The sequence below is a fragment of the Boleophthalmus pectinirostris genome, unplaced genomic scaffold (assembly GCF_026225935.1).
Source record: "Boleophthalmus pectinirostris isolate CB_2022bp ecotype Guang Dong unplaced genomic scaffold, ASM2622593v1 HiC_scaffold_11, whole genome shotgun sequence".
Classification (NCBI taxonomy): domain Eukaryota; kingdom Metazoa; phylum Chordata; class Actinopteri; order Gobiiformes; family Gobiidae; genus Boleophthalmus; species Boleophthalmus pectinirostris.
The window spans coordinates 20,701,619-20,724,118 of NW_026570994.1; the positions used below are offsets into that span (position 1 = coordinate 20,701,619).

General features: G+C 43.3%; 1 protein-coding gene across 1 annotated transcript in view; it reads right to left on the reverse strand.

Annotated features, from left to right (window-relative positions):
- The window catches only part of LOC110169260 (partitioning defective 3 homolog B-like), a 198,641-nt gene extending 179,703 nt beyond the window's left edge, over positions 1-18,938 (reverse strand). The window contains exons 1-3 of the mRNA XM_055163678.1: positions 18,926-18,938; positions 18,758-18,773; positions 18,131-18,346 (exon numbers count right to left, since the gene is read on the reverse strand). Coding sequence (XP_055019653.1) covers positions 18,131-18,346; positions 18,758-18,773; positions 18,926-18,938 — 245 coding nt within the window. The remainder of the gene's footprint in view (positions 1-18,130; positions 18,347-18,757; positions 18,774-18,925) is intronic.
- Between the last annotated feature and the right edge of the window lie 3,562 nt (positions 18,939-22,500).

A 22,500-nucleotide genomic window follows, 5' to 3' on the forward strand; every position in this document is an offset into this window, starting at 1 on the left:
CAGGACTAATTAAGGACTATACCAGGGCTAAAACAGGACTAAAACAGGACTAAACCATGACTAAACCAGGACTAAATAAGGACTAAAACAGGACTAAAGAAGGACTAAAACAATACTAAACCAAGGCTAAAACAGGACTAAATAAAGAATAATTAAGGACTATACCAGGACTAAATAAAGACTAAATAAAAACTAAAACAGCATTAAATAAGGAGTAAACCAGGACTAAATAAGGACTAAAACTGGACTAAACCAGAACTAAATAAAAAAGAAAAAAGGACTAAATAAGGACTAAACCAGGACTAAAAACCAAGTCTATACCAGTTTTTTATACTGGGGCTATAGACAAAAATTATATCCAGACTAAAGCAGGACTAATTGAACCTGGATTCTCACTGTATTTGTGAGTTCGTAAACTCATGAGTTTCCATCTTGAGGTGCTCCTGCTGCACAAATTAATCTGAACCTGAGCAGTGGTCGGCCAAATCACAGACCTTCTACGGCACAGGGACGAGTTTCAGGCAACAAGACGACAACGACAAAAACCAGGCCGAAACCGCAGACTGTAAATATTAAATGTTACATCTACAGTGGCCGACAGTTCTGTTTAACTGCACACGACTCAACGATTTTTCATTTTTCATTCCGTACTTTTCTCTCTTCTCTTGTTTTCTCTAATTTTCTGTTGATTATTTAAGTTTAATTTAAGCCGGACACTTGTTTGACGTCATTTTTGGCAGGTTTGTTGTGATTGTCGATGGTGTAGGAGTCAGATCAGAGTGAAACACGCGTCAGTCTGGAGTGAGAAACACCGGGACTAAACCAGAACTAAACCAGATCATTGCTCCAGGTCTAAATCAGGAAAACAAATGAGGAAAAACGTCAGGACTAAAGCGGTTCTAAACCAGGTCTAAATAAAGGAGCAAATCCGGAGTGTTGACGGTGAGAAGCGAGGAGAAATGTGCTGACATGTTTTTATGTGGGAGCTCAGAGTCTAATCCTGCTCCAAAACCGACAATCTGAGACTCTGAGACTCTGAGACTCTGAGAGTCTGAGACAACTCACTTTAAAAAACTACACCTGCAAATACAGGAGAGAAAGACCAGGACCAGGACTAAACCAGGACTAAACCAGGACTGAAGCAGGACTAAAATAGGATTAAACCAGGATTTAAACAGGACTGAACCAGGTCGAAACCAGGTCTGAACCAAACCAGGTCTGAACCAGGTCTGAACCAGGTCTGAACCAGGTCGAAACCAGGGACTAAACCAGGACTGAACCAGATTCAGACTAAACCAGGACTAACGCAGGTCTAATCCAGGTCTAATCCAGGTCTAATCCAGGTCTAATCCAGGTCTAAACCAGGTCGAAACCAGGTCGAAACCAGGTCGAAACCAGGTCTAATCCAGGTCTAAACCAGGTCTAAACCAGGTCTGAACCAGGTCTGAACCAGGTCTGAAACCAGGGACTGAAACCAGGACTGAACCAGGACTAAAACAGGACTAAACAGGACTAAACCAGGACTGAACCAGGACTAAAACCAGGTCTAAACCAGGACTAAACCAGGACTAAACCAGGACTGAAACCAGGACTAAACCAGGACTAAACCAAAACCAGGACTAAACCAGGACTAAACCAGGTCTAAACCAGGACTAAACCAGGACTAAAAACCAGGACTAAACCAGGACCTGAAACCAGGACTGAACCAGGACTAAAACCAGGACTAAACCAGGAAACTTAGGTCTAAACCAGGGAACTAAACCAGGACTAACCAGGACTAAACCAGGACTAAACCAGGACTGAACCAGGACTAAAACTAAACCAGGACCAGGTCTAAACCAGGACTCTAAACCAGGACTAAAAACTAAACAGGACTAAACCAGGACTAAACCAGGACTAAAACAGGACTAAACCAGGACTAAACCAGGACTTAAACCAGGACTGAACCAGAACCAGGACTAAACCAGACTAAACCAGGACTAAAACCAGGACTAAACCAGGTCTAAACCAGGACTAAACCAGATCTAAACCAGGACTAAACCAGGACTAAACCAGGACTAAACCAGACTAAACCAGACCAGATCTAAACCAGGAATAAACCAGGACTAAAACAAGACCACTCCAGAACTATAACTAGAAATATGCCAGGACTAAACCAGGACCAAACCAGGACCAAACCAGGACCAAACCAGGACCCAAACCGAGCCTAACCCAGACCTAGTCCATAAAAAGTCCCACAATCATAAATCCTTTCACGTTTATAATCTCTCTCGTGACATTTCAACCAAATAAAAATCCAATCATAAACTTCTGGGACTTTTTAATTTTTCATGGCAGCCCGTTACCGTGGAGACCGTTTTAAAGGTCCGGGGGCTCGTGTGTACCTAATAAAGTGGCCGGAGGCGGAGGAGCGGCTCATTTGTGGCTCTGCATTTATTATTTAAACAGGCTTTGAATAACAATGAGGAGTAAAGTACTGAGACGCTCGTTCAGTGAGGAGGATCTGACCTTATGCATATTTAACACCAGACGATTGACGCATTAATAACAGAGACTAAAGACGCAGAAAAACCCAATCAGAGCCCGTTTTCTCCAAACCGGACCAGATCTGCGGAGAGGCGACCCCGATCACCGTCACAGTGTTGTTTTCTGAGGTGTTTTTGAGCGATAAAACCACCTGTAATCGAAGTAGAATCGGTTTAATGTCACACTGTGGAACATTCCAGGTAGAGCAGTGACAGTTCTGGTTTAGTCCGAGGTCTAGTCCTGCTTTGGTCTTGTTTAGTACTGGTAGGGTCCAGGTTTAGTCCTTGTTTAGTCCTGATTTAGTCCTGGTCTATTTCTGGGATAGTCAGTGTTTAGTCCCTCTTTTAGTCCCTGGTCTAGTCCTGGTCTAGTCCTGGTCTAGTCCTGGTCTAGTCTCGGTCCAATCCTGGTCTAGCTGTGGCCTAGACCTGGCCTAGTCCTGGTCTGGTCCTGGTAGAATCCAGGTTTAGTACTTGTTTAGTCCCTGGTTTAGTCATTGTTCAGTCCCTCGTTTGGCCCCTGGTTTGGCCCCTGGTTTAGCCCCTGGTTTAGTCCCTAATTTAGTCCCTAATTTAGTCTTAGTCTAGTCCTGGTCTTGTCCTGGTCCATTCCTGATCCAGTCCCGGTCTAGTCCTGGTTTGGTCCTGGTATAGGCCTGGTAGGGTCCAGGTTTTAATACTTAATACTTTAGTCCAGATTCCTGATTCCTGATTCCTCAGTGTTAAGTCCCTCTTTTAGTCCTTGGTTTAGTTTTGGTTTAGTCCCTGGTTTGGTCCTGGTCTAATCTTGGTCTAGTCCTGGTCTAGTCCTGCTTTGGTCTTGGTTTGGTCCTGGTAGGGTCAAGGTTTAGTACTTATTTAGTCCTGCTCTATCTCTGGTTTTGTCAACGTTCAGTCTTTCTTTTGGTCCCTGGTTTAGTTTTGGTTTAGTCCCTGGTTTGGTCTTGGTTTAGTCCTGGTCTAGTGCTGGTCTAGTCCTGGTTTGGTCTTGGTTTGGTCCTGGTAGGGTCCAGGTTTAGTACTTGTTTAGTCCTGATTTAGTCCTGTTTGAGACGCTCGTTCAGTGAGGAGGATCTGACCTTATGCATATTTAACACCAGACGATTGACGCATTAATAACAGAGACTAAAACCCCAGATCTTCTAGACCGTCACAGTGTTGTTTTCTGATTTTGAGCGCGCCACCTGTAATCGTTTAAAGTCACACTGTGGCAGGTAGAGCAGCGACAGTTCTGGTTTAGTCCGAGGTCTAGTCCTGCTTTGGCCTTGGTTTGGTCCTGGTTTTGTCCTCGTTTAGTCCTGATTTAGTCCTGGTCTATTTCTGGGATAGTCAGTGTTTAGTCCCTCTTTTAGTCCCTCTTTTAGTCCCTAGTCTAGTCCCTGGTCTAGTCCTGGTTTGGTCCTGGTCTAGTCCTGGTTTGGTCCTGGTCTAGTCTTGGTTTGGTCCTGGTATAATCCAGGTTTAGTACTTGTTTAGTCTTGATTCCTGATTCCTGGTTAGTCAATGTTCAGTCCCACTTTTAGTCCCTGGTTTAGTCTCAGTCTAGTCTGGTCTAGTCCTGGTCTAGTCCTGGTCTAGTCCTGGTCTAGTCCTGATCCAGTCCTGGTCTAGTCCTGCTTTGGTCTTGTTTAGTCTTGGTAGGGTCCAGGTTTAGTACTTGTTTAGTCCTGATTTAGTCCTGGTATTGTCAATGTTCAATCCCTCTTTTAGTCCCTGGTTTAGTCCTTGGTTTAGTCCTTGGTTTAGTCCCTGGTTTGGTCCTGGTCTAATCCTGGTCTAGTCCTGCTTTGGTCTACGTTTGGTCCTGGTAGGGTCCAGGTTTAGTACTTGTTTAGTCCTGATTTAGTCAATGTTCAGTCCCTCTTTTAGTCCCTCTTTAGTCCCTGGTCTAGTCTTGGTCTAGTTCTAGTCTAGTCCTGGGATAGTCCTGGTCTAGTCCTGGTCTAGTCCTGCTTTGGTCTTGGTTTAGTCCTGGTAGAGTCCAGGTTTAGTACTTGTTTAGTCCTGATTTAGTCCTGGTATTGTCAATGTTCAATCCCTCTTTTAGTCCCTGGTTTAGTCCCTGGTTTAGTCCTTGGTTTAGTCCCTGGTTTAGTCCCTGGTTTAGTCCCTGGTTTAGTCCCTGGTTTGGTCCTGGTCTAATCCTGGTCTAATCCTGGTCTAGTCCTGGTCTAGTCCTGATTTAGTCCTGGCCTATCTCTGGTATAGTCAATGTTTAGTCCCTCTTTTAGTCCCTGGTCTAGTCCTGATCTAGTCCTGATCTAGTCCTGGTCTAGTCCCTGGTCTAGTCCTGGTTTGGTCTTGATTTGGTCCTGGTAGGGTCCAGGTTTAGTACTTGTTTAACCAGATTCATGACTCCTGATTAGGCAATGTTCAGTCCCTCTTTTAGTCCCTGGTTTAGTCCCTGGTTTAGTCTCAGTCTAGTCCTGGTCTAGTCCTGGTTTAGTCCTGGTCTAGTCCTGGTCTAGTCCTGGTCTAGTCCTGGTTTAGTACTAGAATGTTTGTTTTTCTTGGTATTTTCGAGTTTTAAAACCATCTGTAATTGAATAAATGTAAAGTAGAGCTGTTTAAAGTCAAACTGTGGACAAAATTTCAAAACTTTTCCATGACTTTACAGCACCTCCACGTGTAGAACCGATCAGACTTTTAGAGCTAAATCTGAAATGTTTAAATCTTTCCACTTTGGGATTATAGTTTTTGAACATTCAAAATCCTCTCAGTGCATTTATTGTCGACTCTTTCAAAACAAAAGGCGCAAACGTTCAGAAATAATCAGAACAGAGTCATGAGAACTGAACAGAACGATGGAGTTGCGTGAAAGAGATACTAAAGTTACATGACTTTTCCAAAACTTACATTAAATTTACAAAATTCCATGACTTTTTTTCCAATTTCAATGACTTTTCCAGGATTTCCATGACCGTGGGAACCCTGTCTACATCTCCAAAGCTCAAAACGCGCAGTTCCAGTTTGTGACGTCATGAAGCGGTAGTTTTTTGTTTGTTTTTGTTTTTTTTTTTTCAAGTGAACAGCTCAGGGTTTAAATGATCTAAATGATTCTCGTGAAGGTGTGTGGAGTTTAAAAACACAGTGGAGCACGACATCACAAGGTGGAACGTCGCGTTTTCGGTGTCTGAGAGAAGAACTCAGCCTAAACGTCTTTAAAATCGTATAAATAAAACAAAAAAACACAACTCCGGGTTCTTTTTGCGACGAGGAAACTGCATTAAAACATACGGACTCTTTAAAGGTTGTATAGAGGATTTTTTTAAGGGAAGAGAAATACAGCGACAGTCCTTGTGCGCGTTCAGAATCACTGTTGAAGTTTCCTGTCTAGAAGTAATTCAGCGACCGACGCGTCAGTTTTTAGACCCTTCGTCTGCTTCGGTCGCGCCATCGCTGGACGAGATCTCCAAGAATCACCTCAGTTTGTCTTCGCTCCTTTTCCTCTTCTCTTCTTCTTTCACTGACCTCAAAAACCGACTTTCTTTTGCGGTGAACCGGTCGTGGATTCTCGTCCGCCGTCGCGACAAACTTTGTGCGAAATGCGAGGAAGCGACAGTTCGAAAAAGCCTCTAAGAACCGCTGCGCAAACCACGTAATCCCCGCGCTCCGACGAGTCAGTTATACTAGGGAGTTTGATTGACAACCTAACAGCCAATAGAAAATGAGGGAGCCTCGTTTTCTATTGGCTGATGTTTATCTGGCCTCAACACGTCCACAGTTGATAGATTTTCGTTCTTTTTTTTTGGTCGTCATAATTACAAAGCTGCTGCGTCTCTGTAATGGTATTTTAATCTTTCACTGACAGTTTGAAAACAAAACAAAAAATCCTCCATACAACCTTTAAATTGAATTGTTCATAAGTCGTTTTTTTTTTCCCGGCGTCGCGAAAATACCCGCGCGAGATGTCGAGGTTGCGGCGAAGTCTGGAGAAAGCGTCGGGTCTTTGTAGTGCAGAGGAGAGGCAGGTGCAGGAACATAAAAGCTTTCCATACGATAGAAGTTATGTAGATTTAAACTGGAATCGGATGAAATGCCTCCTGCGCCTTTTTATATTTACTTATGCATGCCGTCCGCGAAAACGCCCGGCGCTTTTTGACTGACAGCTCGCATCAACGCCAATAAACCCGCGCGTCATTTGATAGGTCTAAGTGGAAGAGGAGGAGGAGGAGAAGGGGGAAAAAAAAAAAAAAAAAAGCAGAAACGTAATTTGTTTTTCTGGGGCTGCGAACACTGATAGCGCGAGCCTCCATTTGGCTCCTCGGCGAAGTCGTAAATGAGAATTGAGGCGAATACAGAGGCGTGATTTTCAATGCACTTGGCCGGTTTGTGTGGCTATAAAACCTGCCGAGGAGTAAACTGAGACAGAAAGAAAAAGAAAATAAACAGATGAATGAGTTCTTAAGTCATGTGAGCGGGTTAAAGGTCTTATATTTGTGAGATTTAAGTCGTTTCCTCGTCAATTATGACGATTTATCAACTTGTGATGTCATGAAGTGGTGGTTTTACTAAAGTAAACAAAGTCTAAACAATCTAAGCAAGGTCTAAACCAGGTCTAAACCAGGTCTAAACCAGGTCTAAACCAGGTCTAAACCAAGTCTAAACAAGGTCTAAATCAGGACTAAACCAGGTCTAAACCAGGTCTAATCAAAAGGTCTCAAGGTCTAATCAAGGTCTAACAGGTCTACACCAGGTCTACACCAGGTCTAATCAAGGTCTAAACCAGGTCTAAACAAGGTCTAAACCAGGTCTAAACCAGGTCTAAACAAGGTCTAAATCAGGACTAAACCAGGTCTAAACAAGGTCTAAACCAGGTCTAAACCAGGTCTAAACAAGGTCTAAATCAGGACTAAACCAGGTCTAAACCAAGTCTAAACCAGGTCTAAACTCGGTCTAAACCAGGTCTAATCAAAGTCTAAACCAGGTCTAAACCAGGTCTAAACAAGGTCTAAACCAGGTCTAAACCAAGTCTAAACCAGGTCTAATCAAAGTCTAAACCAGGTCTAAACCAGGTCTAAACAAGGTCTAAACCAGGTCTAAACCAAGTCTAAACCAGGTCTAATCAAAGTCTAAACCAGGTCTAATCAAGGTCTAATCAAGGTCTACACCAGGTCTACACCAGGTCTAATCAAGGTCTAAACCAGGTCTAAACAAGGTCTAAACCAGGTCTAAACTCGGTCTAAACCAGGTCTAAACTCAGGTCTAAACTCGGTCTAAACTCAGGTCTAAACCAGGTCTAAACCAGGTCTAAAAAAGGTCTAAACCAGGTCTAAACAAGGTCAAAACCACGTCTAAACTCAGTCTAAACCAGGTCTAAACCAGGTCTAAACTCGGTCTAAACCAGGTCTAAACTCGGTCTAAACTCTAAACCAGGTCTAAACCAGGTCTAAACCAGGTCTAAAAAAGGTCTAAATCAGGACTAAACCAGGTCTAAACCAGGTCTAAACCAGGTCTAAACCAGGTCTAAACAAGGTCTAAAACCAGGTCTAAACAAAGTCAGGTAAAAGTCTAAACCAGGTCTAAACCAGGTCAAGGTAAAAGTCTAAACAAGGTCTAAACCAGGTCTAAACCAGGTCTAAACCAGGTCTAAACCAGGTCTAAAACTCAGGTCTAAACCAGGTCTAAATCAGGTCTAAACAAGGTTCTAAACAAAAAGTCGTAAATGAGAATTGAGGCGAATACAGAGGCGTGATTTTCAATGCACTTGGCCGGTTTGTGTGGCTATAAAACCTGCGAGGAGTAAACTGAGACGAAAGAAAAATAACATAAACAGATGAATGAGTTCTTAAGTCATGTGAGCGGGTTAAAGGTCTTATATTTGTGAGATTTAAGTCGTTTCCTCGTCAAAAACAGAGCTGGAGTTGTGTTTTTTTATCTGAGTGACTCTTTATTATGAGTCTGTTTACATCTGCAAAGCTTAAAACGCTCCGTTCCAACTTGTGATGTCATGAAGTGGTGGTTTTACTAAAGTAAACAAAGTCTAAACAATCTAAGCAAGGTCTAAACCAGGTCTAAACCAGGTCTAAACCAGGTCTAAACAAGGTCTAAACCAGGTCTAAACCAGGTCTAAACCAGGTCTAAACCAGGTCTAAACCAAGTCTAAACAAGGTCTAAATCAGGACTAAACCAGGTCTAAACCAGGTCTAATCAAGGTCTAATCAAGGTCTACACCAGGTCTACACCAGGTCTAATCAAGGTCTAAACCAGGTCTAAACAAGGTCTAAACCAGGTCTAAACCAGGTCTAAACAAGGTCTAAATCAGGACTAAACCAGGTCTAAACAAGGTCTAAACCAGGTCTAAACCAGGTCTAAACAAGGTCTAAATCAGGTCTAAACCAGGTCTAAACCAAGTCTAAACCAGGTCTAAAACTCGGTCTAAACCAGGTCTAATCAAAAGTCTAAACCAGGTCTAAACCAGGTCTAAACAGGTCTAAACCAGGTCTAAACCTAAAAGTCTAAACCAGGTCTAAACCAGTCAAGGTCTAAACCAGGTCTAAACCAGGTCTAAACCAGGTCTAAACCAGGTCTAAACAGGTCTAAAAGGTCTAAACCAGGTCTAAATCAAAGTCTAAACCAGGTCTAATCAAGGTCTAAACAGGTCTAAACAGGTCTCAGGTCTAAACAACTAAACCAGGTCTAAACCAAGGTCTAAAAAGGTCTAAACCAGGTCTAAACCAGGTCTAAAAAAGGTCTAAACAAGGTCTAAACCAGGTCTAAACCAGGTCTAAAAACTAAACCAGGTCTAAAAAGGTCTAAACCAGGTCTAAACCAGGTCTAAAACCAGGTCTAAACAAGGTCTAAACCAGGAGGTCTAGGTAAACCAGGTCTAAAACCAGGTCTAAACCAGGTCTAACCAGGTCTAAACCAGGTCTAAACCAGTCTAAACTCAGGTCTAAACCAAGGTCTAAAAGGTCTAAACAAGGTCTAAATCAAGGTCTAAACCAGGTCTAAAACCAGGTCTCAAAACCAGGTCTAAACCAGGTCTAAAAGGTCTAAAAGGTCTAAACCAGGTCTAAACCAGGTCTAAAGTCTAAACCAGGTCTAAACCAGGTCTAAAAGGTCTCAAGGTCTAAACCAGGTCTAAACCAGGTCTAAACCAGGTCTCTAAACCAGGTCTAAACCAGGTCTAAACCACCAGGTCTAACAAGGTCTAAACCAGGTCTAAACCAGGTCTAAACCAGGTCTAAACCAGGTTCTAAAGGTCTCAGGTCTAAACCAGGTCTAAAACCAGGTCTAAACCAGGTCTAAAAGGTCTAATCAGGTCTAACCAGGTCTAAACCAGGTCTAAAAGGTCTAAACCAGGTCTAAACCAGGTCTAAACCAGGTCTAAACCAGGTCTAAACCAGGTCTAAACCAGGTCTAAACCAGGTCTAAAAAGGTCTAAAACCAAGGTCTAAACCAGGTCTAAACCAGGTCTAAAAAGGTCCTAAAGTCAAATCTAAACCAGGTCTAAACCAGGTCTAAAAAAGGTCTAAAACCAGGTCTAAACCAGGTCTAAACCAGGTCTAAAAGTCACCAAGGTCTAAACCAGGTCTAAACCAGGTCTAAAAGGTCTCACCAGGTCTAAACCAGGTCTAAACCAGGTCTAAACCAGGTCTAAACCAGGTCTAATCAAGGTCTAAACCAGGTCTAAACCAGGTCTAAACCAGGTTCAAAACCAGGTCTAAAAGGTCTCAAGGTCTAAACAAGGTCTAAACCAGGTCTAAACCAGGTCTAAACCAGGTCTAAACCAGGTCTAAAACAAGGTCTAAACCAGGTCTAAACTCAGTCTAAAAAAAAAAAAAAAAAACTCGGTCTAAACCAGGTCTAAACTCTAAAGGTCTAAACTCGGTCTAAACCAGGTCTTAACCAAGTTTAAAAATTCGCTCCTCTAACTTTGGCCTCGATGAGCTTCATTTGACTGAAGCCGACCGCCGCGGGTGACGTCAAACTCACTCGGTCAGGTTGCGCTCTCCACAGACCTGACCTGTAACTTCGGCCCGATGGCGTCACCTGCTTGTTTCCATGGAAATAGATGCATTTAATTCCATACTGAGGAACATTCCAGGCAACAAAATACCATCTAAAAAAAAAAAAGAGACATTTCTCCACCGGAAAAAGTTAAAGTTTGAGAAGTTTGGTTGGTCGTCCGTCACCTGCTGGTTTCTATGGATACGTCGCTGCTCTGGAATGTTCCACAGTGTGACTTTAAACAGCTCTACTTCACATTTACTCAGTTACAGGTGGTTTTACGGCTCAAAAACGCCTAGAAAAACGAAAACGAAAAGACGTGAAACTTGCTCTGGTTTGGTCTCCGCGGACACAGAAAAAGCTTTAATGCCACACTGCGGAACATTTACACCGGCGCGTCTTTAAACGGGCGTGTTTCTGTGTGTTTTTCCTGCCCGGCTCGGTGAAACTCCGCGGGGAGGCACCTTCTCGGCGTCTCTCTCTCTCTCTCGTCGTCGTGATGCTTCAGTGGAGCAGAGGATTTAATTAGCCTCTTCATAACTTTGTTTACGTCTGGAATCTTCCGCGAAGTTTGGCGACCTCCAGTTCACGTCTCTTTAATTAAGCCGCCTTCGTTAGCCCAGGGACACCTCGCCCATCCACAGCCCGCGCACTTTTCAGGAAGCTAATCTCCCGTTAATTGTCCCGGTGGTTTTGCCAGACGGTAACGCGGGACAAAAGAGATCCACGTTTTAAGAAAGAAAAGTGTTTTAAATTTAACTTCTATTATACTTTTGTTCTTTGTAGTTGTTTATATTAAAAAAAAATATAAAATTACACTTTTAAAATGAATTTCTGGTCACTGATTTCAGAAAACGAACTTCTCCGATACTTTACAAATATATGAGCTCAGAGCGGTGTGATTGACAGGTGGATTAGCCAATCAGGGGCAAGGACTGAAACAGGACTGAACCAGGACTAAAACAGGACTAAAACAAGACTAAAACAGGATTAAAACAGGACTAAAACAGGATTAAAACAGGACTAAAACAGGACTAAAACAGGACTAAACCAGGACTAAAACAGGACTGAACCAGAACTAAAACAGGACTAAAACAGGACTAAAACATGACTAAAACCGGACTGAACCAGGACTAAAACTGGACTAAAACAGGACTAAAACAGGACTGAACCAGGACTGAACCAGGACTAAAACAGGTCTAAAACAGGACTAAAACAGGACTGAACCAGGACTAAAACAGGACTAAAACAGGATTAAAACAGGATTAAAACAGGACTAAAACAGGATTAAAACAGGACTAAAACAGGACTAAAACAGGACTGAACCAGGACTAAAACAGGACTGAACTCAGGAACTAAAAACAGGACTAAAACAGGACTAAAACATGACTAAAACCAGGACTGAACCAGGACTAAACAGGACTAAAACAGGACTAAAACAGGACTGAACCAGGACTAAAACAGGACTGAACCAGAACTAAAACAGGACTAAAACAGGACTAAAACATGACTAAAACCGGACTGAACCAGGACTAAAACTGGACTAAAACAGGACTAAAACAGGACTGAACCAGGACTGAACCAGGACTAAAACAGGTCTAAAACAGGACTAAAACAGGACTGAACCAGGACTAAAACAGGACTGAACAGGACTAAAACAGGAGACTAAAACAGGACTAAACCAGGACTAAAACAGGACTAAAACCAGGACTAAAACAGGACTGAACCAGGACTAAAACAGGACTAAAACAGGACTAAAACAGGACTAAAACAGGACTAAAACAAGACTAAAAAAGACTAAAACAGGACTGAACCAGGACTAAAACAGGACTAAAACAAGACTAAAACAAGACTAAAACAGGACTGAACCAGGACTAAAACAGGACTAAAACAAGACTAAAACAAGACTAAAACAGGACTGAACCAGGACTGAACAGGACTAAAACAGGACTAAAACAGGACTAAAACAGGACTGAACCAGGACTAAAACAGGACTGAACCAGGACTAAAACAGGACTAAAACAAGACTAAAACAGGACTAAAACAGGACTAGGACTGAACCAGGACTAAAACAGGACTAAAACAGGACTAAAACAGGACTGAACCAGGACTAAAACAGGACTAAAACAAGACTAAAACAGGACTAAAACAGGACTTTTTCAGAAGCTAATCTCCCGTTAATTGTCCCGGTGGTTTTGCCAGACGGTAACGCGGGACAAAAGAGATCCACGTTTTAAAGAAAGAAAAGTGTTTTAAATTTAACTTCTATTATACTTTTGTTCTTTGTAGTTGTTTATATGAAAAAAAAAATTAAATTACACTTTTAAAATGAATTTCTGGTTGATGTTTCGCCCAGATATGAGAAAACGAAACATCTCCTTTACAAATATATGAGCTCAGAGCGGTGTGATTGACAGGTGGATTAGCCAATCAGGGGCAAGGACTGAAACAGGACTGAACCAGGACTAAAACAGGACTAAAACAAGACTAAAACAGGATTAAAACAGGACTAAAACAGGACTAAAACAGGACTAAAACAGGACTAAAACAGGACTAAAACAGGACTAAAACAGGACTAAAACCGGACTGAACCAGGACTAAAACTGGACTAAAACTGGACTAAAACTGGACTAAAACAGGACTAAAACAGGACTGAACCAGGACTAAAACTGGACTAAAACTGGACTAAAACAGGACTAAAACAGGACTAAAACAGGACTGAACCAGGACTAAAACTGGACTAAAACTGGACTAAAACCGGACTGAACCAGGCTAAAACTGGACTAAAACTGGACTAAAACAGGACTAAAACAGGACTGAACCAGGACTAAACCAGGACTAAAACGGGACTAAAACGGACTAAAACTGGACTAAAACAGGACTAAAACCGGACTGAACCAGGACTAAAACTGGACTAAAACTGGACTAAAACAGGACTAAAACAGGACTAAAACAGGACTAAAACAGGACTGAACCAGGACTAAAACAGGACTAAAACAGACTGAACCAGGACTAAAACGGGACTGAACCAGGACTAAAACTGGACTAAAACAGGACTAAACCAGGACTGAACCAGGAGTAAAGCAGGACTAAAATAGGACTAAAACAGGAGGAAAACAGGACTAAACCAGGTCTAAAAAAAAGTGTGACTGGACTCGGATCAGATTTGGATGTTTGAATTTGACAATATAAAAAATGTAATGTAAAAAAAAAAAAAAAAAAAACACTGAGAGACGTCGTTTTGTATTTACCAGACAAATAATAAAGTCTTTTTTTCAACTTGAGGACTTTTAACCATCCAAAAAGAGAGATTATTTGTTGTGAATTGCTTATAATCGCCATGGCAACGAGGCAAACTTTTAATGACGCCAAAACCCCTGGACAGATGAAGCCGCTGTAATAAACGAGCTCGTCTAAAACATTTGAGGCGTGTTTATTTGCCCTTCGAGAGTCCGTGCGCCTCCGTGTGTTTCTACGTCTACTTTAACCGTTTTCATTCACACAAAGAGACGAGAGCGAAAAACAAACGTGTGATTTCAGGGGTGACCTGAACGCAGCTGTTTGTGACTGTCGCCCACACCAAGATGGCTGCCAAAAACTGTTTAAACCGAATATTTACATCTGCTGAAAGGACGCAGAGGACAGCCAAGACTCAGAACTAAACCAGGACTAAACCAGGACTAAACCAGGACTAAACCAGGACTAAAACAGGACTAAAACAGGTCTGAAACAGGACTAATACAGGACTAAAGCAGGACTAAAGCAGGACTAAACCAGGACTAAACCAGGACTAAACATGTTGTCAGTAGTTTATCTCTTCATGTCCTGATCGTGGGGGGTCCAGTCGTGTCCTCGGCTTTAGCCTTGATCTTATCTATAAAAACTGACACAGGGAAATTAGGTCTGAACCAGGATTAAATCAGGTCTAAATCAGATCTAAACCAGGTCTAAAGACGCTGTCAGCTCTTTATCTCTTCCTGTCTTGACGCTGGGGGGTCCGGTCGTGTCCTGAGTCCTGAGTCCTGAGTCCTGAGTCCTGAGTCCTGACCTGAGAACCTGAGACCTGACCTGAGTCCTGAGTCCTGAGTCCTGAGTCCTGAGTCCTGAGTCCTGTCCTGGGTCCTGGTCCGGTCCTGACTGGTCCTGGGTCCTGAGTCCTGTCCTGAGTCCTGAGTCCTGAGTCCTGGGTCCTGGTCCTGAGTCCTGGTCCTGAGTCCTGAGTCCTGGGTCCTGAGTCCTGAGTCCTGGTCCTGAGTCCTGAGTCCTGAGTCCTGGGTCCTGGTCCTTGTTCTTATCTGTTTCACACTGACACAGAGAAAGCGTCTGTATCACTGCACCAACACTTGAGATTCAATTAGTGTGGAGCGATAACACAGCAACGCTCAGATCTGAGATAAACAAACCAATCGCCCCAATGTCAAGGACGACACAGACCCAGCAGAGACCGAGCAGAGACCCGAGACCGAGACTGAGACCGAGACCAGAGAGCAGAGCGAGACGAGCAGAGACCGAGCAGAGACCGAGACCGAGCAGAGACCGAGCAGAGACCGAGCGCAGACCGAGACCGAGCAGAGACCGAGACCCAGAGACCGAGCAGAGACCGAGCGCAGACCGAGACCGAGCAGAGACCGAGCAGAGACCGAGCAGAGACCCAGAGACCGAGCAGAGACCGAGCAGAGACCGAGCAGAGACCGAGCGCAGACGAGCTGCAGCAGACGACGAGATCATTCACCAGCCAATCTGTCCGTTTAAACCTCCTGTGCACGGAGACCAAACCAGACCAAGTGACAGGTCAGATCTGTGGAGAGGCGACCCCACTCACACTCAGAATCTGTGTTTTTTCGAGGTACTGTATTTTTCGGGCATAAGACGCTCTGGACCAGAGGTGTTCACACTTTTTCATCATGTGAGCTACTTACAAAACGACCAAGTCAAAAAGATCGACCTAATACAAAGTCAAACAAACTGCACTGAAACACTCTGTGCCCCTTTTTTGGACCCTCCCCCACAGTTTGAGAACCTCTTCTTTAAGAGAACTTCCTCTGGCACTTTACACAAAACTGTGAAAAAAGTGAAGGAAGATTTTTAAACCTGTTTTTTAAAGTTCCAAACTGGAGTTTCATTCTTTTTCTGGTTTTGCAGTGATATTTACCAGCCTCTGCACGTTTACCAAACCAAACGCACATCGTGACAAACACAGATGCATTTGTCACTTTTGTTAGACAAACTTCAGCCAAATGTGGCAGTAGGTCTGTTCTGTAGATCCGCTCTATGCTGTAGACCTGCTTTGTGCCAACACTGGAACACAAATTTAGACTGGTTTTTGCTTCACGTTTGGTCTTGCTCTTCTAATCAGCGCACTGTGGGAGGGGCTTGTGTTCGCTGTACGCAGGAAGGAGCGAGAGCGTGAAAAGGCGAGGGGCGGCGTGCTGACGTGAGGCAGATGGACAGGTAGGATGTTTAGGAAGTTGAACCTGCCCTGTGATGCACGCTGGTACACGAGGGCACACGCTGTCGCAGACGAGCCGTGCATAGGGAGCGTGTGTGTTTGTGATGCGCCGTAGAGTCTCCGCGGGTTTCAAATGAGCGCACAGGCTGAACTGAGACGCCCCACACGCTCCTGCACCCGCTACAAGTTTATTACCAACAGCAGCGGCCGGAATCAAATATGATCACACTTGTTGAGCGTCAGACCTCGAGTGAGAGACAAGACTAGAGCCCACCGATATGGATTTTGTTGTGGCGATAAAACTGATAAATGGAGTTGAGCTGCGATAGCGATATAATCGCCGATTATTTAGTGATGTAAAATTCATGTAAATCTTGAATTGATAAAAACTTAGGTTGGCTCTAGTGGATTTTAATGGGTTTATTTAGCAACATTTGTTATTCTGCCTCTTTACATATATTTACAGACAGTAGATTGGCCTAAATGGCATTTGCATCAATTCTAGCTGCTGTTACTGTCACTACTAGTGATGGGTATTCCAGTTTTGTTTTTTGTTGTTGTTTTTTGGAAACCGGCTTTTGGCTCGACTCACTAAAGCACTGGCTCTTTTGGCTCCCAAGCGACCTTGATGGTTTTGTTGCAACAGGACTAAACCAGAACTGAACAGGACTGAGTGTCGGGACTCGTCTCTATCTCTCTCCTTTACTCGAGCCCAAGATTGTCCTGGTGTATTCATTTTATGCTGAACTGCAGCCAAATATGCACTTTTTTTATCCTATGCACACGCAGATTTCTGAAAGTTCTTTTCAGCCGCTGCTGCTGTCAAACTACGGGTCGACAGCGAATGAAGAAAAAAAATGAGAAAAAGAGAAAACACGGCTCCCATAAGAAACATGCTCCCGTTGTTCGCTGAGCCGCTTTCGATCGCGACAATAACTCCTAGCAAGTAAACTACCACTATTAGCCTTTAGCCGTAAAAACGTGCGCACCGCAAATTAATTATATGCATAAATGTGGAATCATCACACGTCTATTCACAGCTCATTTACAGATCAATTCAGGTCCAGTAGCAAATATACGGCCAATTAGTCCTTTACAATAGACCATAATAGTTTTATGTGTGGGAGCTACAGAGCTAATCGCTAACAAAACCTAACTAGCTTCAAAGTCGATGTATTTCCAACACTCACCTCACACAGGCTCCTCCCACATCACAAGTCTGCACTAATAAATGTCCTTTTAATCCAGACTCAAACCGATTGTCAGAAAAAAGAAAATATCTCATGTTGCGCACGGGCTGCGGGTGTAAACAACACACGTGAGTGAAGTGACGTCACTTTGGTGTGTTCAGGGACAGTACAGACACAAATTACACGTAGATAAATACTGATGTGCCACATATTAGGACATTATCTGTCTGTAAATTGGATTAAATGAACAGAATTAGAGAGTTCTAACTTTATAACGAGGTTAACATGCCCACGTGAAATATCGGCCCATATCAGCAAGTATATCGGCCGACAGGATATGTCTCCAGGGCCCATATTGGCCGATAATAATCGGCCAGCCGATAATCGGTCGGGCTCTAGACAAGACCGAGTCCAAACGCGATCGAGTCCGAGACGAGACACGGCGATCTACCCACACGACCTTGGCCATCGACTGGTAGATCAGGATCGACGTATTGAGCACCACTGGTCTGGACTATAAGTCGACTAGGCCTGTAGAACAAAACCAAAGGACTAAACCAAGCAATAGGCCTAAAAAAGAACAAACACCAAGACTAACCAACATTTTAAATAGGCCTAAAAGTAGAACTAAACCAGGACTAAACCAGGTGTAAACATGTAAAAACACATAAAACAGCTCTAAAAGTAGAACTAATCCATGTCTAATCCAGATGTGTGCGGTTAGCATGCTAGTTGCTGCACCCAAACTCCAAAGCTCTGGTCTCTCAAAGTTTTTTTAAAAGTAGTATAAACTCATGGTGGTGAATAATGACGACGCTCTGAAGGCCTGAGGAAGCGAGGAAGAACTTTGAACCTCTGTAAACTCTTTTAAATGGACTCGTTTTAGTTTTTTACGGACTTCGTTCTCAAGTTTTTCTTAATTGGTGATAAACGTAACATTTATAATCACATTTACATTTATCGGAATTTAGATCGATGTTTAAAATGTCCAAAACTTTAAATGAGAGTCTTACCTGAGCAGTCCGAATCCTTTCTTCTTCTTCCGGTCCGGGTCTTCGGGATCCTTCTTGGTCTTCGTTTTCTTTTCCTTCTTTTTTCCGATCGTTTTCTTTTTCTTTTTCCTGTCGTCGCCGGCGATGGCGTCTAAATCGTTTCTGGACGAGGCGCTGGCCGGAGTCTCGCGCCCGGAACTGATCTCTGACAAGTCATCGTCTGGAACAGAACAAGACCTGGTTTAGTCCTGGTTTAGTCCTGGTTTAGTTTGGTTTAGTCCTGTTTTAGTCCCTGAGGTTTAAGTCCGTTTAGTCGGTTTTCAGTCTGGTTAGTTTTGGTTTAGTCCTGGTTTAGTCCTGGTTTAGTCCCGGTTTAGTTTTGGTTTAGTCCTGTTTTAGTCCTGGTTTAGTCCTGCTTTAGTCCCGGTTTAGTTTTTGGTTAAGTCCCCGGTTTAGTCCCGGTTTAGTTTTGGTTTTAGTCCTGTTTTAGTCCTGTTGTCTGGTTTAGTCCCGTTTAGTCCCGGTTTAGTCTGGTTTAGTCCCGGGTTTAGTTTTGGTTAGTCCTGTTTAGTCCTGATTTAGTCCCGGTTTAGTTTGGTGGTCTGGTTTTGTTTTGGTTTAGTCCTGGTTAGTCCTAGTTTGATCTGCTTTAGTAGGTTTGGTCCTGTCTAGTCCTTGTCTGTCCTGGTCTTGTCCGGTTTAGTCTAGTTTAGTCCTGTTTGTTTTGGTTTTGTTCTGATTTGTTCTGGTTTAGTCTTGGTTTGGTTCTAGCTAGTCCTGTTTAGTCCTTTTTTGGTTGTGTTTAGTTGGTTTAGCCCGGGTTAACCATGTAGTAAGTTCTAGTTTATCTTTGTGAAATCTTACTTAGTCCTTGTTTCGTTTTCTAGTTTAGTCCAGGTTTAGTCCAGTAAGTCCAGGTTTAGTCCAGGTTAGTCCAGATTTAATCCAGGTAAGTTCTGGTAAAGTCTGTTTTGTGCTGTTTTTAAATCTCGTTTAGTCCTGGTTAGTCTTTCTTAGGCCCTAAAGGCTAAACCAGGTTAAACAAAACAGATTACTCCAGGACTAAACAGGACTTAAACCCAAGGACCAACACCAGGACCAAACCAGGAAACCAAAGCCAGGACCTAAACTCAGGACTAAGCTAAGAACCAAACACCCAAGACTACACAACCAGAACAAAATCAGCAACAAAACCAAAAACTGAAACCAGGCACTAAGCCACTAAGAACTTAAACCGGGACAAGACCAGACCAACCCTAACTAAAGCAGATCAATACTAGGACTAAAAACCAGACTAATCTAGAACCAAACCAGACTCAAAACTACAGGACCGAAACTAAACCAGAACTAAGCTCAGAACCTAAACCAGACTAGAACCAAAACTAGCGCAGAGAATTCAGATGGACTAAAACAAACTAAAACCAAATACTAAACTGGACAACATCCAGAACTATAACCTAGGCACTTAAACAAGGACCAAAAACCTGGACTAAACCAGGACCAATCACCCAGGACAATAACCAGGACTAAACCAAGAACCAAACCAGGCACAAAACCTAGGACTTAAACCAGGACCAAACTCAGGACGCAAACAGACTAAACCAGGACTAAACCAGGACTTAAACCGAGGACCAAACCAAGGAACTAAACCAGGAACCAAACCAGGCTTAAGAACCAGACCGACACCAGGACCAAACCAGGACCAACCAGGACCTAAAACCAGACAAAACTGGACCAACATCAGGACTAACCAGGCCAAACAGACCAAACCAGGACTAGACCAGGACAAAACAGGACAAAACCATGTGGACATAAACCAGGACTAAAGCCAGGACCAACCAGGACTAAGCTCTGGAACCAAGACCACAGTCTGAAAAGCCCAGACCAACTAAACCAGAACAATTCACCGAACTAACCAGGACTAGACCAAAACTAAGCCAGAATCAGACTGGGACTAAACAAACTAACACAAATAACTGGGACCAAATCAGGTACTAAATAACCTACAACAGACCACTAACCAGGAACTAAACGCAGGACCAAACCAGGACACAAACCAGGACTAAACCAGGACCAAACCAGACCAAACCAGGCTAAACCAGGACTAAACCAGGACTAAACCAAGGACCACAACCAGGGACTTAAACGCAGGACCAAACCAGGACAAACCAGACTAAACCAGACTAAACCCCAACCAGACTAAACCACGGGACAGTAAACCGGACCAAAACCAGAACCAAACAGGACTAAACCAGGCCAAACCAGGACCAAACCAGGACAAAACCAGGGACAAAACCAAAACCAGGACCAAACCAGGACCAATCCAGGACTACAACCAGAGTTAACCAGGACTACCAGGACAAACCACGGACTTCAAACCGGGTTCTAAACCATGGATAAACCAGGAGCTATACCCGGGCTAAACCAGGACTAAACCGCGGCTAACAACCAGACTAAACCGGGTCTAAACCAGGTCTAAACCAGGACTAAAAACAGGACTAAAACGCTAAATCAAGGCTCTGAACCAGGACTGAACCAGGTCTAAACTAGGCAGGACTAAACCAGGACTAAACCAGGGCCAGGACTAAAACCAGGAACTAAAAAGGCCAGGTCTAAACAGGACTAAACAGACTAAACCAGGACTAAACCAGGACCAGGACTAAACCAGGACTAAAACAAACCAGGACTATAAACCAGACCTAAACCAGGACCAGGACTAAACCAGGACTAAAACAGGACTAAACCAGGACAAACCAGGACTAAACCAGGACTAAACAGGTCTAAACCAGGACTAAAACCAGGACTAAACTAAACCAGGACTTAAACCAGGTAAACCAAAACCAGGACCTAAACCAGGACTAAACCAGGACTAAACCAGGACTAAACCAGGACCTAAACCTCTAAAACAGGACTAAAACCAGGACTAAAACCAGGACTAAACCAGTCAGGATAAACCAGGACTAAAACAGGACTAAACAGGACTCTTAAACCAGGACTAAACCAGGACTAAACCAGGACTAAAAACCAGGACTAAACCAGGACCAAACCAGGTCAACAGGAGGTCTAAACCAGGTCTAACAGGACTAAACCAGGACCTAAACCAGGACTAAACCAGGTCTAAATCTAAACAGGACTAAACAGGACAAAAACAGGACTGAACCAGGACTCACCCAGGCTAAACCAGGACTAGTCCAGGACTGAACCAGGACTAAGTCAGGACAAACCAGGACTTAAACAGGAACCAGGAGGACTAAGTCAGGACTAAACCAGGACTAAGTCAGGACTAAACCAGGGACTAGTCAGGACTACCAGGACCAGGACTAAGTCAGGACTAAGTCAGGACTAAACCAGGACTAAGTCAGGACTAATCAGGACTAAACCAGGACTAAGTCAGTCTCAGGACTAGTCAGGACTACCAGGACTACACCAGTGTCATTCGTGGAGTATAAACACACACACCACAGCCGCTGATGGTTTATGTAATAAAAACACTAAAGTGTCTCTTGATCGGGAACAAGGCCCTGACCACAGTGGACGTCCTGGACAGTGGACGTCCTGGACAGTGGACGTCCTGGACAGTGGACGTCCTGGACAGTGGACGTCCTGGACAGTGGACGTCCTGGACAGTGGACGTCCTGGACAGTGGACGTCCTGGACGTCCTGGACAGTGGACGTCCTGGACAGTGGACGTCCTGGACAGTGGACGTCCTGGACACGGGTCAGGTGTTTATCTCCCGTTGACCCACGGCGTCCGAGTGTCTGAACTCAAATGCAAAGACACTGAAATAGAAGCGTCCAGGGCGAAGTCTGAATGAATGAATGAATGTGATTTATTTTGACATGAAGAGCTGCTTATCCTGTCACAGTCTGACACAGTTAAAAAGAAAATACAGACAATAAATGACACTGAAACTAATTTATTACTGGTTTAACAAAAGAATTATTCCCAAATATATATGTATAAAAACTGCAATAAAAAGAGCAGAATTAAATATAGAAGAATAAGTGGATATAATAACTATGGCGACGGCGCAGCTGTTATTACAGGTGTCAAATTATCACGTTAATTGCGATTAATTAATTACAGTCATATTTAGCGCTTTATGTTTTTTAATCGCGTTAATCTCATTTTTAATCTCTAACTTTACTGTTTCTGTATGAGAGTTGCTTTATTATAAAACCTGTTTTTATGTGTTGTTGGGACAACAACACATAAAAACACATTTATATTTTTTTTATGGATCGTGTTTTCTCGCTGTTAAACCGAGCTTCTCCTGTGCACCTCTAAACCAGAACTAACACAAGACTAAACCAGGACTAAACCAGGTCTAAACAGGACTAAACAGAACTAACACCAAAGACTAAAACCAGGACTAAACCAGGACTAAACC